At 36.8% G+C, this 16,468-nt stretch overlaps 4 protein-coding genes across 7 annotated transcripts in view; 3 read left to right on the forward strand and 1 right to left on the reverse strand.

Moving 5' to 3' along the window:
• LOC105170711 (4-hydroxy-3-methylbut-2-en-1-yl diphosphate synthase (ferredoxin), chloroplastic) overlaps positions 1-6,718 on the forward strand; it is a 7,352-nt gene extending 634 nt beyond the window's left edge. For 2 of the 4 annotated variants that reach the window (XM_011091597.2, XM_011091598.2), the window contains exons 2-20: positions 238-483; positions 936-1,093; positions 1,797-1,903; positions 1,989-2,089; positions 2,190-2,266; positions 2,958-3,077; positions 3,172-3,402; positions 3,617-3,733; positions 3,827-3,901; positions 3,995-4,072; positions 4,255-4,314; positions 4,406-4,468; positions 4,576-4,720; positions 4,813-4,951; positions 5,103-5,180; positions 5,260-5,419; positions 5,508-5,606; positions 5,705-5,809; positions 6,334-6,718. In XM_011091597.2, the coding sequence (XP_011089899.1) occupies positions 270-483; positions 936-1,093; positions 1,797-1,903; positions 1,989-2,089; positions 2,190-2,266; positions 2,958-3,077; positions 3,172-3,402; positions 3,617-3,733; positions 3,827-3,901; positions 3,995-4,072; positions 4,255-4,314; positions 4,406-4,468; positions 4,576-4,720; positions 4,813-4,951; positions 5,103-5,180; positions 5,260-5,419; positions 5,508-5,606; positions 5,705-5,809; positions 6,334-6,435 (2,229 nt within the window). In that variant the 5' untranslated portion in view covers positions 238-269 and the 3' untranslated portion in view covers positions 6,436-6,718. The remainder of the gene's footprint in view (positions 1-237; positions 484-935; positions 1,094-1,796; positions 1,904-1,988; positions 2,090-2,189; positions 2,267-2,957; positions 3,078-3,171; positions 3,403-3,616; positions 3,734-3,826; positions 3,902-3,994; positions 4,073-4,254; positions 4,315-4,405; positions 4,469-4,575; positions 4,721-4,812; positions 4,952-5,102; positions 5,181-5,259; positions 5,420-5,507; positions 5,607-5,704; positions 5,810-6,333) is intronic. The other 2 variants (XM_020696672.1, XM_011091595.2) reach the window with 1 other exon arrangement.
• Positions 7,266-9,387, forward strand: LOC105170712 (putative B3 domain-containing protein At5g66980). The gene is made up of 4 exons (XM_011091599.2): positions 7,266-7,418; positions 7,925-8,472; positions 8,566-8,720; positions 8,842-9,387. The coding sequence occupies exons 1-3, from the start codon at positions 7,359-7,361 to the stop codon at positions 8,573-8,575; spliced, it is 618 nt and encodes a 205-aa protein (XP_011089901.1). The 5' UTR covers positions 7,266-7,358; the 3' UTR covers positions 8,576-8,720; positions 8,842-9,387.
• LOC105170713 lies at positions 11,110-13,758 on the forward strand. The gene is made up of 3 exons (XM_011091600.2): positions 11,110-11,277; positions 11,392-11,493; positions 13,345-13,758. Exons 1-3 carry the CDS (start codon positions 11,257-11,259, stop codon positions 13,459-13,461), a joined length of 240 nt encoding a protein of 79 aa, XP_011089902.1. The 5' UTR covers positions 11,110-11,256; the 3' UTR covers positions 13,462-13,758.
• Positions 14,566-15,394, reverse strand: LOC105170714. The gene has a single exon (XM_011091601.2). The coding sequence runs from the start codon at positions 15,209-15,211 to the stop codon at positions 14,822-14,824; it is 390 nt and encodes a 129-aa protein (XP_011089903.1). The 5' UTR covers positions 15,212-15,394; the 3' UTR covers positions 14,566-14,821.

Below are 16,468 nucleotides of genomic sequence, written 5' to 3' on the forward strand. Positions count from 1 at the left end.
CCCCCTCTGGTTTTGTTTTGGGTTCTTTTGCCATGGGGCGATGCGATCAATTTGAATGTAACCCGATTGATAGTTTTTCAAGAGGGCATCAATTTTTGCATTGTTTAGTTTGACCATTTCGTTTATCTGGTTTCTTGCATCCGAACTGGGTGGTTTTATGTTGCATTAACTCCGTGTTTATGCTAAAATTATTCCTGTGTGGATAACTATTTCTTATTGTTTTCCCCCTGAATTTAGCAGGGTGAAGTTGAACCTTGGTGGTGTTGAAAATGGCAACTGGAGCTGTTCCGGCTTCATTTACAGGTCTCAAAAGCAGGGATCATCAGGGCATCAGCTTTGCCAAAAGTTCTGATTTTGTTAGAGTTTCTGACTTGCAAAGGGTTAAATTTCGAAGAACAAAGATTGCTGTGATCAGGAATTCTACCAACCCTGGTTCAGACACTGTTGAACTTGAGCCTGCATCCGATGGAAGCCCGCTATTAGGTATATTTTGTCTTATTTGCTATGCTGTTCTGCTGCTATTGAGAGGTTCTTGTGATTTGTATAGCCATAACCTACATGTTCGTTTTTAGTGAGGATTGGTCTTGGGTAGTTGTTTGATGTTCTTTGTTCAAATTGATCCGTCTCAGAGAGTTGTTTCATGGCAGAATAAATAAAGAGAAACGAGGCTTATGTGGTTGGTTTTTACTTATTTTCGGTGAAGGAGCTAGAAGGATAAAATGGATGTTCCAGTTTTGCGCATTCTTGTAGAAATTTTGCATGCTTGAGCTAAAAGTGGTTAGGTGATGGAAATTTAATATATCAAATTTCTTGAAGCTGTTGCTGTTCTTCCTGAATCTTGTCTCACAAAGATGAAGATGGATACTTTATTAGAACCTTCCCATTATTTTCCTTACTCATGTTAAATGTTTGATTCTTCAAAATTTTGAATGCAGTTCCTAGACAGAAATACTGTGAATCCATACACAAAACTATCAGGAGAAAAACCAGCACAGTGATGGTCGGCAATGTTGCTCTTGGTAGTGAGCATCCCATCAGAATTCAAACAATGACCACAACAGATACGAAGGATGTAGCTGCTACGGTTGAACAGGTTCTAATATTGTCTTAAACTTCTTATGTGGAGATTGAGATGTTCTACTTTTAAGTTTTGATGTTACTAGTTCATTCCATACAAAGTTGACTTGGTAATTGCTGGAGGAATCTGTTGGAAGATAATTTCATGGTGGTTGTATCTTCCGAATATTCTCCATATTAGGTGTGCCACAGATGATCATGGAGTAGTCCGACCATCATCTTGATGGAAATGGTCGGATTGGAGTTCGGTGTCGGAGTGATGGGTTGGCAAATGAAGAATTGAGGATCCTCTTTCTAAAATATTTTATCGGGGTTAATCTCTAGAAGAACCATGCACTGCATGTTTACCATGGACATCTTTAAACAATCAAAGCTAACTCTTCAATCTATCATCCTTGGCAGTTGACAAAATTTGTTGAACTGCTAAGATTCCGAGAATTTGCACTTTTTCTTAATCCCAGGAATTTGTCATTTTTGGAGCGAAAGAAAGGACTGTAACTGGGAGTGAGTACTGCCAGAACTTTAGCAATAAATACATAACTTTGTTTCACCAGAGAGGAGCTTCCCAACTATTGTTTAGATATGTTAAATGAGTATCATCTTGTTAGGCTTCCAGCTTTATCAAAAATAAATATATCACTAATGTCCTTGTAGAATTAGGATGTTTGTTTGAGTATTACTTTTATATATGTATCATAAAGTAATTGTTGTATTTGCAGGTGATGAGAATAGCAGACCAAGGAGCAGATATTGTCAGAATAACTGTACAAGGAAAGAAAGAAGCAGATGCATGCTTCGAAATTAAAAATTCTCTTGTTCAGAAGAAGTATGTGTTTTAGTTGATCCACTTGAAAATTTGTGATCTATATTAACTTTAAGCATATTCACTCATTAATTCATTAATTATGCAGCTATAATATCCCGCTGGTTGCCGACATTCATTTCGCCCCAGCAGTTGCACTGCGAGTAGCTGAATGCTTTGACAAAATTCGTGTTAACCCAGGAAATTTTGGTATCTAATTCACGACCATACTCTTCCCTGGTTTCTTTCCTTTCTCTTTGCAGGAAAAAGATGGTTCAGAGGTTTAATTTACTCAAACGAATGATTTCAGCTGACAGGAGAGCTCAGTTTGAGACACTGGAGTACACAGAAGAAGATTATCAAAAAGAACTTGAGCATATTGAGAAGGTCAGCGCCAGACATAGTTGCTTTGCTATTTCAACTTGACAAGACCAGCTATGAGCTTGAAACCGGTGTAGATATATTCTCATCAAATTGAATAAGAATTCCAATTCATTGATTTTTATTCTAATTTTTCCTGTAGTGATGTCATGACTATAGTACTTGCATGTTGTGGGTACAAGAGAAGATCCTCCTCAGGAGACTAAAAGCCCTACATAAATGATAATTCAAATTTATTATAACTTCTTCCTGTAATCTGTTTTTGTTTATATTTCACGCCAGTTTTTCGTGACATTATATACCATATGACTTGGTCTCTGAAATGAGCCAAAAATTTAACATGGTGAAACTTTTGCATATATAATATTTGTACACTTAAAGCTAAAGGTATGGACTTTGCATCTTTTGTTATATTTTTCTCGTCTGCATGACAATGGAGTGATAAAGTATACTTGAATTAGCATCTTGAATTCTGTATGCCAAATGTCATTTCATTACTTAAATTAAGGACTGATAGTATATGTGATTGTTCTCTTAAGATTGCTTTAGTCATAAACCCCTGGCAAACCCCTGAAGGCAAAGACTAGGCGTGCACTTTTTTCTATGATAACATGGTTTTGGTGCAATTTGATTTGTTCAGTAAAAATGGGGCGGTAAGTCTTTTAGGCGTTTCTTATGTTTATGTTTGTACTTTCAGGTTTTCACTCCACTGGTTGAAAAATGCAAAAAGTATGGGAGAGCAATGCGCATTGGGACAAACCATGGTAGCCTTTCAGATCGCATTATGAGCTATTATGGGGATTCACCCAGGGGAATGGTAAGTAGCTACTTCAATACTTGACGCAGAGCTCTGTACGCGTTGGTACAGTTATTCCTTCCTATTTACGGCTTCAAAGTTGACAATGTAACAGGTTGAATCTGCATTTGAGTATGCAAGGATTTGTCGGAAGCTGGACTTCCATAATTTTGTATTTTCAATGAAAGCAAGCAATCCCGTGGTCATGGTCCAGGCATACCGCCTTCTTGTAGCTGAAATGAATGTTCTAGGATGGGATTACCCATTACACTTGGGAGTAACTGAAGCTGGTGAGGGTGAAGATGGACGCATGAAATCTGCGATAGGTATTGGGACACTTCTTATGGTATGTCCTTCAGTCCCTATTAAATGTATTTAATGGGATTTTGATACAGTTATCCTCCACTAATAATCTTAGTTCTAATATCTCACTAAAAATTAGTCATTTGAGGACATTACATGTAGTATATATCTCAATCAAGAATTTCTCAGCCCTTCTAAGATACTTGTAAAGCTTTATTTTGCACCTGTGGGGCTCAAGATATATGTTACTCTTGCAGGATGGTCTGGGGGATACCATTCGTGTTTCACTAACTGAACCTCCAGAAGAGGAGATTGATCCCTGTCGAAGATTGGCAAACCTTGGTATGAGAGCGGCTGAGCTTCAGAAAGGAGTGGTATGGTCTGCAACATAAATAGCTACTATTTTGCTTAACTTGCACTCTTCACTTGGCAAAAATTAAGGGTTTCTTATTATTGACAATGACCAGGCACCATTTGAAGAAAAGAACAGACGCTATTTTGATTTCCAGCGTAGAAGTGGTCAATTGCCATTTCAAAAGGAGGTCAGACAATGATTTCTTAATGCTGACTGTTTTATCCATCTAATATATTTTCAGAGCCTCAGAACTAATTATTGTGACTTGTTCCTGATACAGGGTGATGAAGTTGACTATCGAGGTGTACTTCATCGTGATGGCTCAGTTTTGATGTCAGTTTCTCTGGATCAGTTGAAGGTCTACTGCTATGCTTTTAGATACTTCTATGATTATATCATATGTTGAATAAGAAGCATAGTAGATTGTCTTCTGTTCCTTTCTTTAGACTATCATTTTTCTTTCTTTCTCTATTTCTTGATTTCCTTAAACAATTTTTTTGTATGATTTAAGCTCTGACAATTCAATATTTGGTTCCATAGGCACCCGAACTTCTATACAAGTCTCTAGCAGCAAAACTTATCGTTGGAATGCCATTTAAGGTATACCTAAGGGTCTTTCAATATATGAAAAGTTTCTCTTGATTTCTCTGTTGGAAACCTTTTTGTTGAAGAAAGTTCGATACCGATGCAGGATCTGGCAACTGTTGACTCGATCTTGTTGAGAGAGCTTCCACCAGAAGATGATAAAGATGCCGTAAGCCTACTTTCATTTGCCCTTTATATTTCTATGTTTTGCTACAAATTTCTCTTGTATTCCCTTGTCGTAAGAATAACTTGATCATGTTTCATGTCTATCACCAGCGGCTAGCTCTCAAACGTTTGATAGACATTAGTATGGGAGTTATAACTCCTTTGTCTGAGCAGTTGACAAAGCCATTACCCAATGCCCTGGTTATGGTAACTCTCAAAGAATTGTCTACTGGTGCTCACAAGCTTCTCCCTGAAGGTGGGCAGATTGTCCTAATACTAGAAATATTATTAATCCACCAAATTACCGAAATGGTCTTTGTGGATGCTGACCCGGTGATCCCCATTCAGGTACACGTTTGGTAGTCTCTGTACATGGTGATGAACCTGAAGATGAGCTAGAAATTTTGAAGAGTACTGATGCGACAATGATTCTTCATGACCTACCATATACAGAAGAGAAAACTAGCAGAGTTCATGCTGCAAGGAGGTGCATGAATCTCCATTTCAAAATCTAAAATTTCTTTAGTAGAAAGCTTTTGAATTATTGTCTGCATGGCTGCGCTGGATTTCCATATGCATTAGACATTGTTGTCACTTTTTATCCTGCTATCTTCAGTTAAGGGTCTTGGTTGTTGCAGGCTTTTTGAGTATCTTGCAGAGAACTCCTTGAACTTTCCAGTAATTCATCATATACAATTCCCTAAAGACACTCACAGGTACATCAAAACTAACATCTGTTTGCTCAGTTGAGATTAAGTACTCTTAATGACATTCTTCTTTTTTGTGCATCGACAGGGACGATTTAGTCATTGGTGCCGGGACCAATGCAGGAGCCCTTCTGGTAGATGGACTTGGAGACGGTATCCTACTGGAAGCCCCTGATCAGGACTTTGAGTTCCTCAGAAATACGTCTTTCAATTTGCTACAAGGCTGCAGAATGAGGAATACAAAGACCGTAAGTATAGATGTTTCAGGAAGAAGCATTTCACATTAATCTAATCTTAGACTACTCATGTATTTCGGTCCTTGTGGAATGATCTCAGGAATATGTATCATGCCCATCGTGTGGAAGAACTTTATTTGATCTCCAAGAGATCAGCGCACAAATAAGAGAAAAGACGTCTCATCTGCCTGGTGTTTCGGTAATTAACTGTCTCCAAGCTCAGTGATTGGCTAAAAGTGCTTTATGCTGGAAGAAAGTTAAATGCATAACCTGTTCATGTCTTGTTTTTCTGTGCAGATTGCCATCATGGGTTGCATCGTGAATGGCCCTGGAGAAATGGCTGATGCAGATTTTGGTTACGTTGGTGGTGCTCCTGGAAAGATCGACCTTTATGTTGGCAAGGTACCTTTATATTTTTCTTCTTTCCTTGTAAATTGCTCTGCAATCAATTTGAAGATTTTAGAGTTTGGGGCCAAAAACTGGACACAGAAAATATACGCAAGGATGGCCTTAGACTGCCTGAATGGATGTTAAATAGGTAACTATGTTGAACAAGACAAGCAGCAAAATAACATTGCCGTTGAACATATACTGCGCTCAAGTAACTTATATCACTTGGTTCCGTATAGATTCCGAGAATTTTTCATGAATTGCTCTGTATATAGCCCAATGCCACTTGTTCTTAGTTCTTCGTTGTCTCACGAGGGAGGGCCTGTGGATATTGATTGGTCAATTGAACTTGTGTAGTGGTGACAAAAGCCTTTTTATACACGAAACAAATGATGATTATAAGAAATACAACGAGAAATTACATAACGCAGAATTGTAAATGTTGAACTGTGTTAACCCCTGAACAATATTTGCTAGTTCATGGTTCCTGTGTTGCGTCCTAACGGTATGGGATTGACACCTTTTCTTGGTTTCAGACGGTGGTGAAAAGAGCCATCGACATGGAACATGCAACGGAGGCATTGATCCAGCTGATCAAAGACCACGGCCGATGGGTGGATCCACCTGCAGAAGAGTAAGAACAAGTGGAAAAAGGAAAAGGGAAAGAAAAGTTAGGAAAATGCACTATTGTTGTATTTCTTGAGAAGATTTCTGGAGTGAAAACAACACAGTTAAATACAAGGAAACTGCATCATGCAAATCTGCAGTGTGCCCAATGTGTTTAGTTTCATTTTTCATGTATAATTAGCATTGTAGTTATACTGGAGTAGTTTCTAAAAGAATTCCCAGTTGAATTTATAAAGATTACAAACTCGGAAATTGCACTGAAATAATATTTTGATATTGAAAATGACTTGCAAATATATTATCTTAATCTACAACTATTTCAGCAACAATTTACATTGTTTATAGATGATATATGTATGTATTCATTTGCATGTTCGGCCTTTGGTACTTTTATTTGAAACACTTTTGTAATATATATTTGGTCGCAGTGCAAAAATTATATATATATATATATATAATAGAACCATTAAATTGATTTTGCATTTGCTTTTGAAAGAAATATTACATTAATTATGGGCTGATAAATATTGAAGAATACGCTGTTGACATAAATAGAATATAAGTGTATATATATTTTCAAATAGTGTATATATATGTTGTTTTGCAAAATGCTGTATATATATAATAGTTTGCTCTGAATAGAGTTACACATTTAAAAAAAGACAAGAAGTCTTACTATTATATGCGAATACGCAAGAACAAATACAACCTTTTTTTTTCTTTTTTTCCTAAAATTTCATTTTTGGTGATCGGAAACATAAAAAGAAATGAAATGAAAATGAAGGAAGGGAGGGGAAGGCAAAAATGGAAAAATAAAGAGGTAGACGGCAGGTTCTACATATAGTATACCACCTTTTTTGTGCACGCTCATAGTGATAGCCATTAAACATGACCACAATCCCCCTCCTCAGAAATAAGTAGTAGGTAGAGAGAGATGGATAGTGGGACTGGGTGCTACTCCTTCTTCAAGATCATTTTAACTTGTCAAGAAATGGTAATTAGATCCAATCCATCTCTCCTGTTTTTTCTTTTCTGAATATTTTAATTATGATCTGTTTGGTGGTTGTTCTTCAACAAGTTTCTGTGTCTCTGAAAACCAGATTGCATGAGACAAATGTCGTCGTCTTCCATTACCATTTTTTCTTTTCTTCGGGTTGCGTTTGTGTAACTAAGAGGATGTTTGAGAGCTTCAACATTTTTGGTAGATTTTTTAGATAATTAACTTGCTTTATAAGATCCTAAAAATTATTTTTAAAACTTTAATCATTTTTAACTATATTTATTAAAAAATTACCATTTCTCATCTTATTCTATCCAAAAATTTTAAGAATTTAAATATTTGAATAAATTCTGAAAATATTTTATAATGAGATATATGAGTTTATAATACGTACTTTATGTATGTAATTGCTCCACTACACTACTGATGAAATCATGATTAAGCAAGAAATGGAAGTAACTAATAAATGTTTTGACCCTTTTTCTAATTGTTTTGATTAGCAAATTCCTCCAGCGTTTGTTCCGAAAATACAAAGAGCTTTAGCGCAGGGATTCGTCCTGAGAGATCGGTATGGAAACTTATGGGAGATGGGGGTGGCTACAAGTAGTGGAGATAAGTGGTATTTTAGGAAGGAGGATTGGCCACAATTTTGTGAAGAGAATTCATTGGAGATGGGGGACTTTGTGGTCTTCAACTATAAGGGTAACAACTTGTTCGATTTCCTACTCTTTGGAAACGATGCTTGTGAAAAGAAAGGTGTAGGAGCTCTCAAGTTTAGAGTTAAAGAGGAGGAGGTGGACGACAACCAAGAACATGATGAACACGACGATGAATATGTGCAAGAGGAGGAGAGTGGAGAACATGATGATGACGATGATGATTATGTGGAAGAGGAGGAGAGCGGAGAACATGATGATGACGATGATGATTATGTGGAAGAGGAGGAGGAAGATGAGCGAGTTACAAGTATTTCCAAGAAAGTTAAAAGCAAACTCCAAGTCAAAATCTTGTTGTGCACTGGAGAAGAACACGAGCGAAGACCGTACATGTATTCTTGATTTCCTTTCCCTTTTCAATGTTCTTAAAAACATTAATTATGGTTTATGTTGTCTCCTTTGCTGATGGGATGTGGTTTATTCAGTTGGTACTGAAAGTATGCCTAGTAAAAGAAGATACGAAAAGAAGAACATTCCAGATTCTTACGGTGCTGACATCTTCGAATCAGGGCTGGCTCTGCGGCCCAGAAATCCATTTTTTGTGTCGAGATCAAGATTGTCGAGACGGAAGAATGAGTTGGTACGCCCTACTTACTTGTCTGAAGTTTCTTCGACAATGTCGTCCTATTTTGCACTGTTGAAAATACTGATCTATCTGAAAAGTTTGGTTGATGATTAATTATTATATATGATGATGGCAGTACATCCCGAAAGATGTAATCACAGACTATGATCTGAAGATCCCAGAGAAGTTGTTGGTGGTGGATGAACAAGGAAGGAAATGGGAAACCAAGATGAAGCAGTGGAAGGATGGACGGTTGTGGTGCACCAGAGGCTGGAGAAGCCTTTGCAATGTGAACTGTATTGGTAAGGACGACACTTGCATTTGCGAATTCGTGCAGGATCAAATAGGCTGTAAGAACGTCCTCCATATACTCGTCCATGTTTTAGACAAATGAACGTTTTGATCTTTAATCTCGTGTGTGTTTGACATAATTGTTGTCCGTATTTTGATTGTTAATTTGTTCGGCGATGTGAATTTCTGTGAACTAAGAACACGATGCATCTGCCTCCAATTCTACCACAATTTTATTTTCTTAAAGCATATATATGATTCATAAAATAATATTTGGTGTGTGCAAGAGATAGTACGAGAATAATAATGAGGACAGCTGCTAACTCCAATCATTCATCGCACTCCCAACAATAACGCTTTTGGAATTATACATATAGTCTCTGGACCACAACGTGCTACTTTGTCCGTGGCCTATTCTTGTCTCGTGAACCCCTTATTTCATGATTTGCATTTAACTTTTGTCATTTTGTGTTTTTTTTCTCATTCTTTTATATATAGATTCAATGAATTTTTGACAAAGACATTCGTTCTAGCACTTTTAGGTTACAATTAAAAAAAAAGGATTTAAATATATTAGATCATTTTCTCAATGTTTTAAGCATAATATATCATTATTACACGTTTATCACATCCAAACACGACTGAAATCACAAGATTCAATTATTTTGAACAAACTTTTGTTTCATAAAATTTACAAATGAACCCAAGCTCAAATTCATAAACTCATACAAGTAATTTCAATTCTTGTCAAATTAGTCTGCGATCCAAACCCCTGTTGACTAATATCAAAACAAGAACTGCATTTATTTTTTTGGAAAATATTTTATAAAAGATTCGTATCTTACATTTAAGCTTTCAAGAATTACATTAATAGTATCACATAACTTTATTGAAGTATAGATGAATATGAATGGTGCAAGCAATTATTATCAAGAACAAAATGTAAGAATTGAAGTGTGATATTAAATAATATACAACAAATGTGAAGCCAACAGATTCTCATTGATAAGCAGTAAAGAATCAAACAAATCACTCCAACCAACCGATTTTCTAAGAATAGATCTAAGCGAAAATTATGAGCAATAATGGAAGATCTGTGTGTAGTATGTGTAGTGAGTGCGAGATTATATGGGTGAAGAAACGCCTACAGAATCTCCCTCCTGGCGTCGTACCCGAACTGCGCGCGCTGGATGTTCTGCTGCCGCTTCTTGTACACAAACGCGCCGGCGCCTACTATGCACGCTCCGGCGATGACTCCAACAGCCACGCCAGCCTTCTGTCCCGCGCTCATTCCACTGGAGGATTCCTCCAGTGTCTCTAAATCACCCGCATTGGGCTCATTCTCGTGGCTGATGTCTCCCGCGGACGCAGGCGCCGGAGAGGGAGATTTTTTGTGGGCGGGGTTGTCATCCTGTGGAGATGGAGCGGGAGAAGGTGAGTTTGAAGCGAGATCTGGCGGCGGGGGGGCTGGAGGGGAGGAGAAGGAAGGGGCGGGGGCAGGGGAAGGTGCGGATGAGGGGGAGATTCCGGCGGCGGGTGGTTTGGGAGCAAGAGAAGGGGGTGATAGGGGGGAATCAGCAGAGAGAGCGGGGTATGCGAGGAGGAGGAATGCGAAGAAGAGGGGGATTTGGGAAACAGAAGGCATTGGTGAGAGGTGTGGAAGTGAAGGAAATAGAGTTGACTTGATGGGAAAAAGAGAATGGAGATCTGGAGGAGATTATGGTTTCTTGGTTTTCTTGAGAATGTGAAGAAGAATCGGGTGGGGAAAGATTGTGAGAGATGTAGGGGAATGTGAAAAGGCAGTTGAAAACGAGATATGAGAGTGGAGGAGGTGGAGTAATGGGAATGGTGTGAGCGGAGTGGGCTTTTGTTTTTGCTTGCTCATTACATTACAATCCAAGGGAGTTTTGTTTCCATATGCTTCCAATTTTTATTTCTTTTTACTATTAGTTTATATTAAGGGAGTGCATCTCTAAATTTTAAAGTGTTAAATCATCCAAATTATTTAAAACTTCCAACATCAACTTTAAATGTGTAAATTTTGAAGAAGTAATTTAAAAATTGACGAATCTAAAATACATAGCCCATCTGTCAAATACGCCCCTCGGCCCAAAAGCCCATCATTCCATATATCCATTTTCCTTCTGAAAAATAATTATTCTCATCCAATTCCAAGCGCTTCCTCTCTTTTATCAAATCCAACGCACAACACGCAATCTTTTTTTCCTCTCCCTCGATACTTTGGGAATTCGGAGTAATCATGATCAGCGTTCTAACTCAGGTTCCTTCTTTTTCTATGTATTTTCAAAATTATTCCCTTAATTTGTGCTTTATTTTCTATATATTAATTTATGTACGTTCCGTATTATATGTATGTGTATATGTATATGTGCAGGAGCGTCTGTTGGGCGCGGCACTCGGCACCGTGTTGACTGGAGTGGTGATTTTTGAGCAGCGTAAGAGCATCTATAACTCCATTTCTCCGGCTGAACCTCAGGTAATTTTCGATTCTTGATTATTTCCCACTGGATTCCGATTCCGGGTTTATTCGATCATATTTTAGATTAATTTGATGATATTTTAGATTAATTTCTTCGATGTTGGCTACTCATAAGCTGATTATCACCGTAAAAGATGCTATTTTTTTTTAATGGGTTTTCCTCTTTTTTACATGGTTTTGTTGGATATTCTTGATAAATGAATTGGGCCTTTGGAGGAGCTGGTAGAATGTAATTAGCTCTTTCCAATTTTTTTTTGTGGACGAAATTTCATGTTGTGAGGGTTTTATCCGCAGTTATCGTTCTAATATTGCATTATACATTTAAATACTATGTCCCTATGTGCTCATATACACACAAAAACAAACAAACAGAAAGATCAATATGGATATAGATGTATAATAGAGGTACCACATTAACTCTTGCTTGAATAACCTTTTCTCTCCATGTTTTTGTTAGTATTTGTGCAAACAGTTGTAGCTACATTCTAAAGCAGCTTTATCAATATGTCTTCATGTAATTGATGGTTACAGAACAGTATCCTCTATAAGAAAGTAAATAGAGACTAGAGAAGCTGAATTGCAGGCAATTACATTTTGAACAACTGAAGTTTTCTTGTAAGAACCTGCAGCACCATTGCTCCTTGGGGCATCAAGAGGTTGAGGCTTACTCATTCTGTTGATTATGTGAGAGTTATAGTACTGTATTTTAGCTTCAGTCCCAACACATAATCAACTCTTCATTCTACATATGCTATACGATGCCTCAATCCTCCTATTGTTTTTAGTCGAAAAGGAGATAAAGTTTCTTATGATTCTTGTTTCTTCCAATCTCTTCTATGAGGAAATTACCTCAGATTGGTAGGTTTACAAGTTTAGACGTTTAGGAATATACAAATTAATTGTGGTGAAAACATACATAATATGAGAAACTAAATGAGGATAGTTTAATCACAAGTGAAATGGCATTGTTGAGATCTGGTGCTGATCATGTTAAGATGTTCATGTAACATCATCTAAGGGTGTTTACGACTTAAATTGATGAAGAGGAAATTTATGTGTTGCAACTACAGCTGGGATATATTGCAGAACAGAGTGGCTCAAGTACACAACTGACTGGATATGAGCATTCTCTGGTCACCCAATAAAAAAAAAATGAAAAGAAATTGCAAAAGGAAGTGGGGATTAGATATGAGATAAGCGCTTTATGCACACTGCAATACTTATTTTGTTTATCAACTAGTCTCTAGAATTAAGAAAATTCTGTCGCATTTGTATTTAGTTTTATTTTCCTCTTCAGACGTCTGCATGATATACTTGACAGAGTGAAACAAACAAGAGAGAACTCCAAACACCTATTTGAACAGAATACTGAATAACATCATATGTGCATATTCATCATACAATGAGGCGACTCATTATAGGCATGCAACTGTATACTTCTGTTACTTTTAGCTTACATATATGATACATTTTGAGTCATAAAGCCATGGGAAAGTAGGTTAATGAAGACTGTACCAGTGAATCCTGATAGTGATGGTTAGAGTACCATGCTAGGGTAACATCTTGAAGAATGAGGGAGAATGGCTAGTTGCTAGTGAGCATTTTTGTATTATGAAACTGAACGAGTAAGAGTAACAAGTACCAAACGGTACAAGATGAGTAGCAAGTTGATGGACATAACATGTAGAATAGTTATTGGACTCTATTTCTTTCAATTTATGTTGAATCTTGGCAAATAGAAATCAAGCATGCTTTAGTTGACGTTCTTATGCATCTGTCTCAATCTACACATAAGAGTGATTTATCATTTTAATATAACTAGAAACTTCTGTTTGAACCTTGTTGCAGCCAAGAGAGCCTATTTTTGGAAGAAAGTCTCGCCTAGAATTGGCACATTTATGGAATAAATCTGTGGATAAGACGTTTGGACCTCTCATTCAGTTTTTGAGCTCACGCGGATGGTAGGGATGTTCCAAGGATATTGCCACTGTATGAAGGTTGTCTTTGTTTTGGGAGATTCTGCAGCAACCATTTCTTGTTTCAAGAGAGAGATCTTAATGGAGAACTATACACTGAAAGTTTGGTGAAATAACTATTGTGTTTTCTTCTTCACAATGAGAAGCTAGTGTATAATTTAGCCATATTTTAGTGTCATCTATCTCCTGTTGTCAAACTATTTCTTACTTCTTCTATCTTTCTGAATATCTATTTACAGAGTGGAAGAGTATTGTTTGCAATTTGCATATGGTATATCATGCAGCAGACGACGTGTTTTCCAATATAAGAGTCTTCATATTGATTGAACATATATTTCCTAATATTCCATTTATGCAGAACTTTCAATTCTGCAATGCCAACTGCCATGTATTTCATGGATCTCTGGGCCATTTGTAGAGCTTCATGCTTTCCTCTGCATTCAGATTGCTAACATCTTTTGCTTATTTAAAGTGAGTATACTTGACTCCAAGTCTTATTAATCTTGTTCTACAATTGCACGAGTCTCTGATATGATACTGTTGGTTACATACACCAAAATTAGTCTGTCTCCCTCCATATCTCTCCACAAGTTAATGTTCCAATTACTCTCCTGCTTCGTTTTCATATGTTGCCTATAGTATAGCTTAATGTTTTACTTTGTTTATTGTTCCCAGCACTAAAATTTTCTCAAAAATTTTGAGTAATCCTGATTGTAGAACAATATTAGGTACATGGCCCTTGGTTGTTTTTACCATTCATGACTAGCTGTCTTGATTATTTAATCTAAGTAATAATTGATGCTTGTTGCATTGTGATTATAGGTCTATCCTGGATGTACTTTACTGTTTTTGTTCTGTACATTACACTTAATCATGTGTGTGAGTTTGAGTTTGCTTTTTCTTGAAACGAAGGCATTTCTTTTGTCGAAAGTCCTCAATACTATATTATCAATGCTCTGTTTTCTAGTGAAAGTATTTTATATTTCACTTTGGTGTTACACATTGGTATCATATTAATATGTATATCTCTATACATCTTATTTTTAAATTACACTTTAATGTAATTGTATTTTTTTAATTTTCAAAGAGGACACGTGTTAAGCATATATGATCTGATAATTATGTGTAATATCAAAGTGTAATAGAAGATTCCACTACTATTTTTCGATCCCAATGTTGGATGAATGACCCCAAAACCTCCTTACTAAATATGCACGACTGAGCTGTGGTGAACACCATACAAGCCAAATGAATACAGAAAATAGGGACTGATATATAACAGAAGACAGAGAAAATGGTACAGGCGGGCGAGAAATGCTCGGACCACATCCTCGTGCAACTTCTATACATCAAACTTTGGCTTGCTGCTCGGGGTTGGCAGCTCTTTCAAGGTTGGCTCGCCGCTTGATGCTCACATAGTAAACTCCCATCCCCACAAGGCAGACAAAAAGGAAACTCAAAGAAATCCCAGCAATTCCGCCAGCTCCCAGCCCTCTGCTTCTGGTGGGGGCACTCTGCTGGGCTGGAGTAGACTTCACAGTGGCGGCTAGAGGCATTGTCGAACAGCTTGATGAAACACACGGGTTGGCAGCGCTTGGTTGGAGCGCGTTGGGGTGGAAGAATGAGTACGCATCTGGGGAGATTGCCATTGGGCTCTGGTTGGCCAGACCATGAGCTCGATCTTCGGCTCTGGTGATGGAGAGGAAGGAAAGAAAGGCAAAGATCAGCAGAGGAGCCATTGTGTGTGTGTGTGGTGTGTGGAGCAGTTGTGGTTTTGTGGGGTGAGTGCTTGTGTTTTTGGAGTTGGAGCTGTGCTTTTATAGGTTGTAACGTAATGGAGGAGTTGTTGCTTGTAATTGAATCTGGTTGCTTGTTGGCTGTAAAAGAAAGAAGTTAATGATGTTCACATTTTCTATGCTGTTCCTTCCTTACAGATATATAACATTTCTGAGAAAAATTTGATGCCCCCCTTCACTAATATGCAAATTAATTTGACATTTCAAGGGAAAAAAAACATATGTAATAATTTCGAAATAAAAAGAGTATTAACCCAACTCATTTGAATTTTCCCTACTTTTTGGAAAAGAAAAATCCATTGAAATTTTATATCACACTTTCTATAGCAAGTTATGTGATTTCTTTTAAATATTAACCTAAAAAGTATCGATATTTTAGGCTTTATTTTATTTGGAGGTCTGAGTAAATATAAAATGGAAAATAAAGAGATGCATAGAGAGGGAGCAAAGGTTAAAATGATGAGATGGTGCGGGAGTGAGAATGAATGATATGCATTGATTTGAGTTGAGTGCCTCCACCCCCCTCCCCCCCTACGTACACAAATTAGACATCATCACCCATGCTCATTCTACCATAATTCCTAAATTATACGGTTAATTGACCTAATCCCCAGCCCTAATTATTATTATTATTGTTATTACAATAGTATAAACAAGTAAAACATTCATGTTTTCATCAATCCAAATTCATTTGACGTAATAATAAGAGCCCAAATTAGTTTTAGCTTTGCAGGCATGTCTCACTCCCATCCATACACAAGAATTTGCGCAACTTTCTACGCATTTACGTAACTCAAAAGTACATATTTTATGCTTGTTAGGTGATCTTCAACCCCACCCCACAATAAAAAATAAAAAATGAAGGATCTAAATTTTTTAATTTTTCATTTCGAGAGTGCACGTAAATAATTTTTGTTAAATTAAGAAAAAATATAAAAAAAATTAATTTAATTTTAATGCTTGGTGAATCTTTTGAAATAGAGTTATCTTATGATGAAGAAAATCAAACTACGGAGTATATGTACAATAAACTGGAATATAATTAAGAATATAGCATCATATAAATAATGTTGAAAATCAACCTTATGATATCTCTATTTTTTTATATTTTTGTTCTCAATAATTTGTATCTTAATAAGCATATCTAATATATATGTGATAGAAGTAATACTTTTTCTTAAAAATATTTTAGATATGTTT

This window comes from Sesamum indicum, linkage group LG9, assembly GCF_000512975.1.
Source record: "Sesamum indicum cultivar Zhongzhi No. 13 linkage group LG9, S_indicum_v1.0, whole genome shotgun sequence".
NCBI classification, from domain to species: Eukaryota; Viridiplantae; Streptophyta; class Magnoliopsida; order Lamiales; family Pedaliaceae; genus Sesamum; species Sesamum indicum.

Bases quoted from the DNA above. Each gene is read 5' to 3' on its own strand.
- LOC105170712 (XM_011091599.2), top strand. From the start codon at position 7,359: ATGGATAGTGGGACTGGGTGCTACTCCTTCTTCAAGATCATTTTAACT. The intron at 7,419-7,924 runs GTAATTAGATCC...TGTTTTGATTAG, and splicing joins TTTTAACTTGTCAAGAAATG to CAAATTCCTCCAGCGTTTGT.
- LOC105170713 (XM_011091600.2), top strand. From the start codon at position 11,257: ATGATCAGCGTTCTAACTCAG. The intron at 11,278-11,391 runs GTTCCTTCTTTT...GTATATGTGCAG, and splicing joins TGATCAGCGTTCTAACTCAG to GAGCGTCTGTTGGGCGCGGC. The intron at 11,494-13,344 runs GTAATTTTCGAT...ACCTTGTTGCAG, and splicing joins TTTCTCCGGCTGAACCTCAG to CCAAGAGAGCCTATTTTTGG.
- LOC105170714 (XM_011091601.2), bottom strand. From the start codon at position 15,211: ATGGCTCCTCTGCTGATCTTTGCCTTTCTTTCCTTCCTCTCCATCACC.